The sequence below is a fragment of the Amblyraja radiata genome, chromosome 16 (genome assembly GCF_010909765.2).
Source record: "Amblyraja radiata isolate CabotCenter1 chromosome 16, sAmbRad1.1.pri, whole genome shotgun sequence".
Taxonomy (NCBI): domain Eukaryota; kingdom Metazoa; phylum Chordata; class Chondrichthyes; order Rajiformes; family Rajidae; genus Amblyraja; species Amblyraja radiata.
The window spans coordinates 53,344-67,755 of NC_045971.1; the positions used below are offsets into that span (position 1 = coordinate 53,344).

The 14,412-nt window shown below is 41.8% G+C and overlaps 2 protein-coding genes across 4 annotated transcripts in view; both read left to right on the forward strand.

Moving 5' to 3' along the window:
• Nucleotides 1–14,412, forward strand: part of naglu (N-acetyl-alpha-glucosaminidase) — a 52,917-nt gene that overhangs the window by 12,459 nt on the left and 26,046 nt on the right. Inside the window, exons 3-6 of one of the 3 annotated variants that reach the window (XM_033034803.1) lie at nucleotides 3,351–3,497; nucleotides 7,924–8,009; nucleotides 8,968–9,224; nucleotides 9,479–10,678. In XM_033034803.1, coding sequence (XP_032890694.1) covers nucleotides 3,351–3,497; nucleotides 7,924–8,009; nucleotides 8,968–9,224; nucleotides 9,479–10,677 — 1,689 coding nt within the window. In that variant the 3' untranslated portion in view covers nucleotide 10,678. Of the gene's footprint in view, nucleotides 1–3,350; nucleotides 3,498–7,923; nucleotides 8,010–8,967; nucleotides 9,225–9,478; nucleotides 11,567–14,412 lie in introns of those variants that run through there. The other 2 variants (XM_033034802.1, XM_033034804.1) reach the window with 2 other exon arrangements.
• coasy (Coenzyme A synthase) overlaps nucleotides 13,593–14,412 on the forward strand; it is a 32,223-nt gene continuing 31,403 nt past the window's right edge. The window contains exon 1 of the mRNA XM_033034806.1: nucleotides 13,593–13,673. The gene's annotated coding sequence lies outside the window, so the exon portion shown is untranslated. The remainder of the gene's footprint in view (nucleotides 13,674–14,412) is intronic.

A 14,412-nucleotide genomic window follows, 5' to 3' on the forward strand; every position in this document is an offset into this window, starting at 1 on the left:
CAAACTCCAATCGGGCTGTCATGTGGCTTTTACTGAGGAGTGATTCCATCTGGCCACTCTACCATAAAGGCCTGATTGGTGAAGTGCTGCAGATATAGTTGTCTTTCTGGAAGGTTCTCCCATCTCCACAGAGGAACTCTGGAGCTCTGTCAGAGTGACCATCGGGTTCTTGGTCACCTCCCCGACCAAGGTCTTTCTCCCCGATTGCTCAGTTTGGCCGGGCAGCCAGCTTTATGAAGAGTCTTGGTGGTTCCAAATTTCTTCCATTTAAGAATGACGGAGGCCACTGTGCTCTTTGGGAATTGCAATACTGCAGAAATTGTTTTATACCCTTCCCCAGATCTATGTCTCAACACAATCCAGTCTCAGAGGTCTACAGACAATTCCTTCGTCTTCATGGCATGGTTTTTGCTCTGACATGCACTGTCAACTGTGGGACCTTATAGACTGGTGTGTGCCTTTCCAAATCATGTCCAATCAATTTAATTTATCACTGGTGGACTCCAAATCCAACATCTCAAAGATAATCAATGGAAACGGGATGAACCCAAGCTCAATTTTGAGTGTCATAGCAAAGGGCTGAATACTTATGTAAATGTGATAATTCAGTTATTTCTTAATTATTTTGCAAACATTTCTAAACACCTGTTTTCTTCATTCTGGGGTATTGTGTGCAGATTGATGATTTAAAAAAAAAAGGAATTTAATCCATTTTAAAATAAGGCTGTAATGTTACAAAATGTGGAAAATGTGAAGGGGTCTGAATACTTTCTAAATACACTGTGTATATGATGTCTACAGCTCTGCCCTCTTCATCCTTTTTGGTCACATCTTCAAAAAAACTCAATTGGATTTGTGAGATATGACTTCCCATGTACAAAACCATGCTGACTATCCCTATTCGGCTCATGCCCATCTAAATACATGTATCTTATCTCGGAATACTCTAATAACTGTTCAACCACATATGTGAGGCTCACTGGCCTGTAGTTCACATGCTTTTTCCTACAGCCTTAGTGAACAGAGGCACATTTACTTCCCCCAGTCTTCCTGCACCTCACCTGTTTTTAATGATCTTGTAAATCTCAGCCGGATATCCTCAACAGGTATGCAACTCTGGATACCATTTGGTGGGTGGGGGGGAGAGTAGAAAGTCAGGGGCGAGCAGCAGCAGTCGTGGCCAGGCCAAGCTCTGAGGCACGGTGAGTTAGGATAAAATTAGAGATGAGCAATAATGGGAGACTCGTTTGTTAGGGGGACAGCCTATCCCAACGTTTAAGATACAGTTAGACAGGTACATGGATAGGACAGGTTTGGAGGGATATGGATCAAGCGCAGGCAAGTGGAACTAGTGTAGCTGGGACATTGTTGACCAGTGTGGCGACTTGGGCCAAAGGGCCTGTTTCCACACTGTATCACTCTTGAGATTCTGCAACAAATTGGACTCGTATCACTATGGTATTCTGGTGCCAAGGTCATCCTGGTGCCAAGGCCCTCACCCAGAGAGTTGTGAGTCTGTGGAATTCTCTGCCACAGGCAGTGGAGGCCAATTCATTGGATGGTTTCAAGAGTTAGCTCTTGGGGCTAACGGAATCAAGGGATATGGGAAGGAAGCAGGAACGGGGTACTGATTTTGGATGATCAGCCATGATCATATTGAATGGCGGTGCTGATTTCTGGGCGGCTGCATAACATACTTTAGGGAGAGGGCGAACAGTCGGAAGTCATGTACATTGGTGCAAATGACATGGGTAGAAAAGGTGATGATGTCCTGTGAATTGAATATAGGTAGATAAGCAGCAGATTAAAAAGCAGGACCCTGAGGATAGTAATCTTTGGATTACTCCCAATGCCACATGCTAGTGAGGGTAGGAATGGGAAGATAGGACAGGTGAAGGAATGGCTCTGGCATTGGTGCAGGGACCAGGCAGGGATTAAGATTTTTAGACTATCAGAGCAGAGATGATTTGTACTGGAATGAGCTACCAGAGGAAGTAGAGGAGGCAGGTACTGTACTAAAATAGCATTTAAAAGATACTTTGATGGGTACATAGAAAGGAAAGATGTACGGGGACATCCATTTTTAAGACATCTACTATTTCCTCTTTTTCTCTCAATTTCACTGTCTCCCTCTGAGTTTTCCAAGTATAATGTTTTTTTGGAGAACACAGAAATATTCATTAAGACGCCGTCTACTTCCTCTGGCTCCATACAAATTGTTTGTTTGCTCCCTTACAGTTATCTCTTTATATATATGTATATATATATGTATGTATATATATGTATATATATACATATATATATACATATATATATACATATATATATACATATATATACATATATATATATATATATATATACATAAAATGCTTTACTTAATCTTGCTCCGTTTAGTAAAGTCAAAATTTAGATTATGTGCACCAAAGGTATACATGGTCATTTGAAACTATTTTTAGTGGGATGTGCCAAGTGGATGAAACATTTCACCATCTCCCCTTCTCCTACCTCCCCCCACCATTCTTCAGCTAATTTTATTTACAACTTGGTTCAATCCATTGAATGTAGTAAACTCTATGGTACCAGGCAACATCCATGCTGTGTGCTAAACACATTTGTAGAACTGCACACACCAACACATAAGCTGTTCATGTGATTCCTGACCTTTATGGAGCATTTGCTTCTTTGATATTGAAGCAGGCAGTTCCCACAGTATTAAGGCTTTAAAATGTCCAGGGATTGTAATATACATCAAATAATGCATCAAATAAAGTTAGTACAACTCTGGAGGCAGACAGTGACTGTCTCCACCAAGAGAATCATCCTGATACAGGGTTTTGACCCAAAATTTCGGCTTTTCCTCTCCCCCCCCCCCCCCCCCCATAGATGCTGTTCAACCTGCTGAGTTTCTCCACCATTTTGTCTGTTGCTCCAGATTCTACCAGTCTCTGCACTCTCTTGTATCTCCACCAAGAACATGATCTTTCCACTAACATTCAATAGCATTGCTATTTTCTAAACCAGCTGCTGTCTTGAGGAGAAGATGTGGGTCACCTTGGACCAGACAATTTACTCAATCAACCACATGAATACTAAAGCTATAAAAGCAGGTAATGCACTGAATGACTCCCAAAAGCCATTCTACCATCCACACGTCAGAAGCATGATGGACCACCAGTATACGAGTTGGTTCCAACGTTAAAAAGAACTTGACTCCATCCAGGACAAAGCATCTGATAATGAACATCAAATCCTCTGCCCTTTTTATCAGTACCTAGCCAATTGCTGAGTAACTGCAGAGTTGGTTTATATTCAGAACAGGCACTAATATGTTTTCCATTTTATTTTAGGTATACCTTTCACTTGGACTCACTCAGGCAGAAATTGACAGCTTTTTTGTTGGGCCGGCATATCTTGCGTGGGAGCGTATGGGCAATATGCACAGCTGGGCAGGGCCATTGTCATATTCCTGGAATACAAATCAGTTGAATCTTCAGGTAATAATCAGCATTTAAACATGTGTTTTTGATTTATTTTACCTCTAGGGTACCAACTGTTTCCATGCAACACACGCTAATGTATCTATCAATAGTAGTTTCATATGAAAGCACTCAATAGTTAAACACGTTGTTTTCTCTATGTAAGGTATGGCGAACACTATGAATTGCAAGGTGTAGGAAGGAACTGCAGATACTGGTTTAAACCGAAGATAGACGCAAAATGCTGGAGTGGAGAAGGGTCTTAACCCAAAACGTCACCAGAGTTTCTGCCTGTTCCGCTGAGTTACTCCAGCATTTTGTGTCTATCTTCGCTATAAATTGTAATCCTGCTTGAATAATCAGTGTGGAACAAGTGAAAGTGCGAAGAATAATAGCTTATTTTAAGGCAAAACAGATTAAATTATTGTTTCCCCTGACTCCCCTGAAGAAGGAAAAAGAAAAGACCACCAGGGACGCCAGGGAGATGGCAGCCCTGCCAGCAGTCTGTTCGTTTTTTCATCTTTTGTTATTTTTAGCGTTTGTTAAAAGTTTGTTTTAATGTACTTCGGTTTGTTTTATGTGGGGGGAGGGGCCAGACACTGCCGGCCACGGGAGACAAGATCGTCCCGTCAACAGAGGGCTCAAGGCCCCCGACCGAAGAAGAACAAAAGGAAGGACGAACTTTAGTTCGCCTTCCATCACAGTGAGGAGTGTGTAGGAGTCACTGTGGTGGATGTTCATGTTAAAATGTGTTTTCAAATCTGTTGCTTTTAATTGTATGACCGAATAAAATTCTGATTCTGAAGAAGGGTCTCGACCCAAAAAATAACCTATTCCTTTTCTTCAGAGATGCTGTCTGACCCACTGAGTTATTCCAGCTTTTTGTGTCTACACAATAAATACAATAATGGGGGCAGACCAGTAGATTGGTGTAAAGATTGTCATGCAATCTGAAGTAGTGCATAAATATAAGAATAACAACATCATTACTGAATGACGTAAGAATATGTGGCATCACCTACGGAAAGATAGGTATGAATGTGTTGATTGGTTAAGGAGCAGTGGAAAAGAAGTTGTTCTTAAGTGGATATCTGGGCTTTCAAGCTCCTGGTTCTTCTGGAAGGTAGACAAGAGAAAGGTAAACGGCCAAGGTTGCACTTGGCATTATTGATGATACATTCAGCTTACCTAATGTAATGCTCTATGAAGATGGACTGGATGGAAGGAAGTGACGAGCCTGTGATGGACTGAGGTGTGGTCACCACTCTGCAGGTTTAGGCAGTCACTTCAGGTACCTAAGAAACTAAATGCATTGATGTTTTCTTGATCACTGCATCAGTGCAAAGAGACCAGGCTGATGTTATGTATGTTGGGAACGAAGCTGAAGAGCACCTCTTCCTTAGGTCAATGATTCAACTCTTTTATCTTACTGATGTTGAGGTCTAGGTTGTTGTTCTGACCCCATGGTGCAAAGTTGATCTCTTTCCTGCACTGTCTTTTTAAATTGTTGATACCACCAACAACAGTGGTAATGTTGCAAAACTTTTACTTCTTGCACTTAGCCACATGATCATAGGTGTACAGGTAGTAGAACAAGGGACTGAGCACATGTTGTGAGACTACCTGCAACTCCAAGTAAAAATAAATTATTTCCCAGATCCCCATAACTCTCATTACTTGCTTAAATCTATCCCTGTTGCTCTGTGACACTGTAGCCACGTGGAAAGGTTTCTTACTACCAACCCCATCTATGTCCCACTTCTGTACACCTGTATTGGGTCCATCAGCCTTCTCTGTTCCCAGGAAAATAAATCTGGCATATCCCGTTTTTCCTCATAAAATAAATATTTCACCCCAGCCAATATCTTGGTGAATCTCCTCTACAACCTCTTAATAGCAATCATGTATTTCCTACAGTGTGGGACCAGAGCGGCGCACTATATTCCAACTGTGGCCTCAGTGTTTTATAAAGCTATATCAACACCTTCCTGCTCTTATACTTGGTGCCCTAGTGAAAACAGGTAGCACCTTCACCGCCTTGTCTACCTGTGGGTATCCTACCTTTAATAGACACCCCTCTCCCCGCCACAAACTGCATCATATAATACTTATTGGAAATAAGTTCCATCTGCCTTTGCCCTGCCTAATTTTCCAGCTGATCAATAATAATACAATTTCAACAACAAATCATGGCAGCTACAGGTATATTGGTTCCAAGCACCATTAATTTATGTTGCATCCAAGACTGGGGCAGTTCATGAACTCGATAGTTGCAGTTTGTTTCGTGGCGGCTTCTATTATTTCGCTGGAGGTTCCCTTCCTTCTGATTGCACTCTGCCTGATCCTGTTCTTTAACATGCCTTTTCTCTTTGATCTTAAATGCCAACCCACATTCTCCTTGGCTATCATACTCGTAGTTATTTACAAAAGACATAGTTTTATTCATTAAACACTCTTTATTTTCCAGATTTGAGCTATTCCACATCATTCATGTTACTCTTGCCTGAAACTGAATCACTCTTGGATCCCCATACAAGAATCTTCATACTGATCTTGTATTCCAATACAGATGTCCATTGTTTTCAAACGTTGCAGTCTCTCATGTTTTCTCTTTGTCTTGAAGAGTATTTTGCCCCTCATATATTTTTGTTTGAAGATTGATATTTTGTTGGCATGTTCCTATTTGTATTGTCCTGGCTGTCTGTTGGCTTTTAGCATAACACCACAATCAAACAGCCTGCATTTTAAACATGATCCTGTTAGGGCACCATCCTTACTGTAAGCATTGTTTAAACTTAACTAATCCTGATGGGTTGTTTCTCAACTTGTGCAATGCTGAAGCATGTTATATTTGTATTAACAATCTTCACAACACCGCCTTCACGATGATATGAAAACGAAGATCAGAAATATTTTACAATAGGCTTATAAATTTAATAGATTTCTCAATTTATTTAGCTCCTTCTTACAATCTGTTTTGTTGATGCCCTAAACCAAAAAGAAATGAAGTATATTGTAAATTACGATGGGAATGGATAAATCTTCAAACTGAACTAAGGTAGACAAACATGCTGGAGCAACTCAGCGGGTGAGGCAGCATCTATGGAGCGAAGGAATAGGTGAAATTTGAGGTTGAGACCCTTCTTCAGACTGATGTGGGGGGGGGCGGGAAGAAGAAAGGAAGAGGCAGAGACAGTAGGCTGTGGGAGAGCTGGGAAGGGCAGGGGAAGGAGGGAGAAAGCAAGGACTACCTGAAATTGGAGGTCAATGTTCATACCCAAGCGAAATATGAGGTGCTGCTCCTCCAATTTGCGGTGGGACTCAATCTGACCATGGAGGAGGCCCAGTACAGAAAGGTCGGATTCAGAATGGGTGGGGGAGTTGAAGTGCTGAGCCACCGGGAGATCAGGTTGGTTAATGCGAACTGAGCGGAGGTGTTGGGCAAAGCGATCGACAAGCCTGCGCTTGGTCTCACCGATGTAGAGCAGCTGACACCTAGAACAGTGGATGCAATAGATGAGGTTGGAGGAGGTGCAGGTGAACCTCTGCCTCACCTGGAAAGACTGCTTGGGTCCTTGGATGGAGTCGAGAGGGGAGGTAAAGCAACAAGTGTAGCATTTCCTACGGGTGCAAGGGAAAGTACCAGGGGAGGTGGGGTGGCTTGGGTGGGAAGGGATGAATTGACCAGGGAGTTACGGAGGGAACAATTTCTGTGGAAAGGGGAATAGATGGGAAAATGTGGACAGTGGTGGGATCCCGTTGGAGGTGGCGAAAATGTCAGAGGATTATCTGTTGTATGTGACGGCTGGATAGGGTGGAGGTGAGGACATGGGGAACTCTGTCCGTGTTACAAGTGGGGGGATGGGGAGTGAGAGCGAAGCTACGAGATATAGAGGAGACCCTGGTGAGAGCCTCATCTATAATCAAAGAGGGGAAACCCCCGTTCCCTAAAGAATGAACTGAACTGAGGACGTTTTTTACATACAGTGTGGAAAATGAAACTCACCAGCTCCATGCCAACCTTCGATCATCCATTCTACTAGTTCTCTGCTATTCCACTTTCTCATCCACCCTACGCACCAGGAATAATTTTGGAGGCCAATTAACATACAAACTCGCACGTCTTTGGAATGTAGAAGGAAACCGGAGCACTGGGAGGAAACTCACAAGGTCACAGGGAGAGCATGCAAACTCCACACTGGCAGCACCCGAGGTCATGATCAAACCCGGGTCTTTGGCGATGTGAGGCAGCAGCTCTACCAGCTGCACTACGGGTGTTGCTTCATATATTCTGATCCATCCTGTTGTTTTAGGGTAACTTGTATTGGTTAGAAATTGATTGATTGTTTATTGTCCTGCAAAATGTAAAAAAAAACATTTTACAGGGAGTTTCTAACTAGCAGAATTCTGCCCTCTGATTTTATTTACTTATTCCCAAACTCAGCACCAGATTCTTCAGCGGATGAGATCTTTGGGCATGTTGCCAGTCCTCCCTGCCTTTGCTGGATTTGTACCTGCTGCCTTCAATAGGTACACTGTATTCTCTGCTTTTGGAAAATGATGCTCACTAAATTAAAATAGTTTCTTCTGATTTTTGGAAACCCTACATTACAATGTTTCAATAGAAAGGATACACATATCCAACAGTCATGGGGTTCATTTAACCTGATTGCCAGATTTAACCTGGCATTTTAAATATTTGTGGGTAGTTTGTGAGATCTGTAGTTAATACAGAGAAGGATGAGGAGAGATAGCGAAAAATGTTTTCAAAATATGAAAACGGTCTTACGATTGGCAATTGAATTACAAAGAGATTGGGTAGGAAGAATATAGAAATAAAATGTTTTAAATGTAATATGTTGTCTTTTCTTTCATTTGACATTTTCTGTGCATTATATTACTATATTAACACTTTTTCACAATTTTGAAAACTTCAGATCATTTCTGATGCCTTTGCTCGAGGGAGGGAGAGTGAGAGAGAACACATTCACCAAACAACAAACAATCTGCTGGAGGAACTCAGTGGGTCGGTGCTGAGTCCTCAGGCAGACTGTTTGTTGCTCTAGATTCTGGAATCTGCAGTCTCTTTCATTAATATTCATCAATCTTGACAAGTAAACAATGACATTTCTGATATTACCTTTAGAAATATTTTTTCCATCCTCTCCAGTGCTTCTTGATCATCTGATAATCTTGTCTGGCTTTAGCCAGAGGGCCTGCACCTAATTTTTCATCTTTCGACAAAGCTTTGGAATAAAAACACTGGGTCAAAGGTCCTCGACTTGCTGAAACCTGTCCTTTCTCATATTTATATTTTTAATTTAAGATTAATTTCCAGTTTTTCAGTGGTAATGCAGTGAAATGGTAGTGGGAGAAATATAATTCAAGATGATTAGTTCTTCCAAATACTAGCTAGGTGATGAGAGATGAAATTACACCAGAGTCTCCTTGTTGTAATAAAAAGCAATTTTAAACCATTGTTTTTCAGATTGTTTCCTAAAGAAAATGTCACGAGGCTCGGGAACTGGGGGAACTTGAACTGTTCTTATTCTTGCTCGTATTTGCTGGACTCTGAGTCACCCTTCTTTCAACAAATAGGCAAGATGTTTCAGTTGGAGCTAATTCAGGAGTTTGGCACTGACCATGTTTACAGTGCAGATACATTCAATGAAATGACGCCAAGGTCATCAGATCCTAAATATTTATCTTCAATCAGCAATGCAGTCTTCAAGTCAATGACACAAGGTAACATCTACTCTTAAATTCCTCAGTTAACATTATTATATGCAACCTTGACAGTGGTTCCATCAACAAATGGAATTTCTTATTTATATAACAATAACCATTTAGTTAAGGAATTAAAACTTTAAATTATGAATTTAAAACGGCTTAACTATTTCACGTACATCTATGCAAGGACAGACTCTCACAACCGTTACTGTCGCTGAGCAGAATTTTAAATCTCTACTATTTTAATGTATTTATTTATTTTACCGCAGTGGACCGTTCGGCAATTTGGCTGATGCAAGGATGGCTTTTTATGTCAGGATTTTGGCGGCCAGCCCAGGTGAAGGCCTTGTTGCATGGAGTACCTTTGGGGAGAATGATTATTCTGGATTTATTTGCTGACAGTAGACCAGCATATTTATTCACAGAATCCTTTTATGGACAACCTTTCATATGGTGCATGTTGCATAATTTTGGTGGCAACACTGGAATGTATGGAACGGTGGAAACTATCAACAGAGGTCCTTTTGAAGCAAGGGCTTTTCCGAATTCCACCATGGTGGGTACTGGAATCACACCAGAAGGAATTGAACAAAATGATGTTGTATATGAGCTAATGAATGAGATTGGCTGGCGCAAAGAGCCCTTAAACCTCTCAAAGTGGGTTACGTCATATGCACAAAGACGGTATGGAAAGAAAAATGATGGTGCAGTAACAGCCTGGTTGCTGTTGTTTCAAAGTGTCTACAATAATACTTTCTATCGGCCAGACCACAACAGAAGTCCATTAGTTCACAGGCCCTCTTTAAAATTGGACACTTCTTTATGGTACAACAAGAGTCATCTTTATGAAGCATGGAAGCATATGCAAATGGCTGTTTCTGAGCTATACTCCAGTGAAACCTTCAGATATGACCTTGTTGATGTGACAAGACAGTCAGTTCAACTTCTAACATCAGAATTTTATGAAGACCTTAAGCTTGCATTTTTGAAACATTCTCTTGTGGGGTTGCAGACTTTGGGAAATGCCTTAATTCATAACCTACTACCTGATCTTGATGACCTCTTGTCCAGTGACAGGCACTTTCTATTGGGCCATTGGTTAGAAACAGCTAGATCCTTAGCAGCAACTGAAAAAGATGCAAACCTGTATGAATTTAATGCTCGTAATCAAATTACTCTTTGGGGACCAAATGGAAATCTTTTGGATTATGCCAACAAGCAGTGGGGTGGTTTGATTAATGATTATTATGCCCCACGGTGGGAACTCTTTGTGTCAACACTGATCATCTGTCTTGACATGAAAATTCCATTCAATCAAGCCCATTTCAACCAAATTTCCTATAAAGTAGAGCAAAACTTTACCATAAACAAAGTGAAGTATCCAGATAAACCATTGGGAAATACCATTGAGATAGCAAAAAAAATGTTCCTGAAATATTATCCCCAAGCAATGAAAATAATTAATTAATCACAAACCCAATTGTGAGCATAAATGTTTAGTATGGGTGAACTTAAATGGAATGATATTTTTTGCTTAGCTGTAATGTGCCTTTGCATCATATACTGGTTATTCCTATAACTACAGGATGTGCAGTGTAACCTCCATATACTGTTAGATGTCAGCAGTCAACTTTAACAGCCATGGTGTACACAATATGCATTATAAGTGAAATTAACACAACGATTTTGGAATCAACACCCCAGTTCCATTTCCATAACATGGCTCTGTATATCAACATGTGCACGCGGTCTGTTTCTTTTTCTTTCTCTCGCACCCCACTCCTTGTCCCGCACTTTCCCTCTCTCTCCCCCTCCTGCGTGCACTCTCCCAATCACCACATTTCCGGGCCTTTTGCAGAATCAATTGGTCCCTCCAGAATACTGCTATTGTCGGAATAATTTTCTCGTAAACACCAATTCATTCCACATGGCTGGATTGTTGCTGCCTACCTGTAACCTTGGAATAAATGAGGCACAGTTTAGCACAAGGGACATGATGAGAATATTGGAACCATAAAATCTCATGTAACTATACAGAACATAGGGCAGATACAAACACCTACTCTCACTGGAGGATAGGTCCCTTGCAGATCGATTGGGTACATTTTCTCTCACTGGCACTCACTAGGTGATGGTTATGCAGGCATAGATGCACTGGGATAGGGATCCTAAATGTTTACCTGTTTGTATAATCTATTTTACCTTAATCTGCTCAACTAATCCATTAATTTGTCTTTGTAAATCTAAAACTGTAAAGATTTGAGAACATTTAGGATACAGTTGTTGCCTTCTAAATTTACAATTAAATAAAACATCAATCTTGGGAGACAAGATCATACCCGCTTTCAATCTTTGGATTTGTTGTGACGCTTGCACTTTCTTTATCAGCACTTTCTTTGTGGCTGTAAGACTATATTCAGTATTTTATTTCCTATATCTTTTTGCACTAGCTGTGGCACACTGGAGTGGCATACCAGGCACTCATGTCTTGTATGATCTGTCTGGATAGTACATAAAACAACGTTTTTCACTCTCTCAGTACGTGACAATAATAGGTCAATGCTAACATTAATTTCGCAATACATCTGTAAACACCGTAGATGGAGTTTGCACTGTACTTAAAATTAAAAATATATTGATCAGCTGAAGTCACAACCATCAACTAAAACGTAAGAATTTAACTTTTCTGTTTTTGATGAACTTGTGTCAACCATTTAGGAAAACTTGGGATATTTTGTGGTTTTGATAAGACATACTGCATGATTGAAAATCTCTAATAGGTGTCTGGTTAATGGAGTCTATAATTCATTAACAAAGAAGGGAAGAGATTTAACTTTTTTCACCTTCCATCATAGTGATGAATGTGGAGGAGTCACTGTGGTGGATGTTCATGTTAAAGTGTATTTTGTGTGTTTTGGTGCTTTTTATTGGTGTGACTATGGCAAATTAAATTCCTCGTATGTTGCAAAACATACTTGGCTAATAAAGTATGATTATGATTATGATGATGATTACGATTAATATTTGATAATAGCATTGCATCCCAATTAACCTGTTATCTAATTATCAAACAAAAGATGAGGGAAAAGCACAGGGTTTTCTTTATCTGAAGCTGCCAATGATCCTTCTCTAGACTATCAATGCTGTTAAGGGGTCTTGTCATTAATTTTCCCCTGACATATAACAGCAATTAAAAGACATTTGGGCAGTACATGGATAGTGAAGGTTTAGACGGAAGACACAAAATGCCAGACCAGCGAGTGGCCTACTCATGCACCTATTTTCTACGTTTCTATGAGTAACTCTGCATCAGGCAGCATTCCTGGAGAACATAGACAATAGGTGCAGAAGTAGGCCATTCGGCTCTTCGAGCCAGCACCGCCATTCAATGTGATCATGGCTGATCATCCCCAATCAGTACCCCATTCCTGCCTTCTCCCCATATCCCCTGACTCCGCTATCTTTAAGAACCCTATCTAACTCTTAAAGGGATCAGGGTGTATGGAGAGAAAGCGGGTACAGGATACGGAGTTGGATGATTAGCCATATTGAATGGCGGTGCAGGCTCTAAGGGCCGAATGGCCTAATCCTGTACCTATTTTCTATGGTTGCCTGATATGCCCTTTTCCGACCTTGGACTCTATAGCATCATGAATGTTCTTAAGATACTGATGGTCAGCCGAGTTATTAAGCTGGAGGCATGTTTTGTGGATGTCCTTCATCGGTAGATCCATCAGATATTGATTTTGCTTTGCCCACTGGCTCCCACCATAAACGCAAAGTACTTGGTGTTTTGTCCCTTTGATCCCTCTCTTGACCTTTTCAGCCAGGTGTTGGTATTTTGCGTTCTTCTCGCTCCATGTTTTTGTGAGCGATTTATCTTTGTTCTTGAATCTTACTATTACGTCCACAATCACAACTTCGCTCTCGTATCAGGTCTGGCTCTCAGTTTCCGTCATCCGATCTGAAATGTGGATCCACTATGGTCGACCACCCGTATTTGCCAACTTTCTCCTTTAGGCATTCAATGATCTTGTTTGCCTCTTTATCTTTGCATTATTTACACGTGGACACTGTCGGAGATGTCGAGGTTGTGCGGGAGGCTGGAGATGTGCTTCGGTCTCCCGGGCAACCTCGCATCTCCTAGTCTTTCCATCGTCTCGTGCATCTGGTTGGATACAGATTGCATCTTATAGGAAGGAAGGAAGGAGTCTTTATAAACTGCTGCTGCTTTACATTTGTTGTTATAAGTGATGCAGGATTTTGTTTTTTATTCCATATCGCTGTCACTGCTTTTTGTCTTCTACTTCTCGCCCCGCCCCGCCCTCCCCTCCTCCATTCCCCGCCCCACTCCTCCTCCATTCCCCGCCCCGCGGGAAGTGACGATGAGGTCCGGATGTTGTTGGTGCGGCACCGTGACCTCACGTGACCCGGGCCTAGCCGGGCGATGGGCGGCGGCCGCAGGTACAACGGGCCCGAGTCTCCTCTCCACTCCGCGGCGCCGGGCGTCCGGGCCCAGCCGCTGCTACTCAATGCGGGTTGAAATGAGTCGTTTCCCCCCCATCCCCCTTGATTAGTGCGGGTGTCAGTGGTTATGGGGAGAAGGCGGGAGAATGGGATTAGGAGGGAGAGATAGATCAGCCATGATTGAATGGCGGAGTAGACTTAGAAACATAGATGCAGGAGGAGGCCATTCGGCCCTTCGAGCCAGCATCGCCATTCATTGTGATCATGGCTGATTGTCCCCAATCAATAACCCGTGCCTGCCTTCTCCCCATATCCCTTGACTCCACTAGCCCCTAGAGCTCAATCTAACTCTCTCTTAAATCCATCCAGTGACTTGGCCTCCACTGCCCTCTGTGGCAGGGAATTCCATAAATTCGCAACTCTCTGGGTGAAAAAGTTTTTTCTCACCTCAGTCTTAAATGGCCTCCCCTTTATTCTAAGATTGTAGCCCCTGGTTCTGGACACGTCCAACATTGGGAACAATTTTCCTGCATCTAGCTTGACCAGTCCTTTTATAATTTTATATGTTTCTATAAGATCCCCCCTCATTCTTCTAAACTCCAGTGAATACAAGCCTAGTCTTTTCAATCTTTCCTCATATGACAGTCCCGCCATCCCAGGGATCAATCTCGTGAACCTAAGCTGCACTGCCTCAATCACACGGATGTCCTTCCTCAAATTAGACCAAAACTGTACA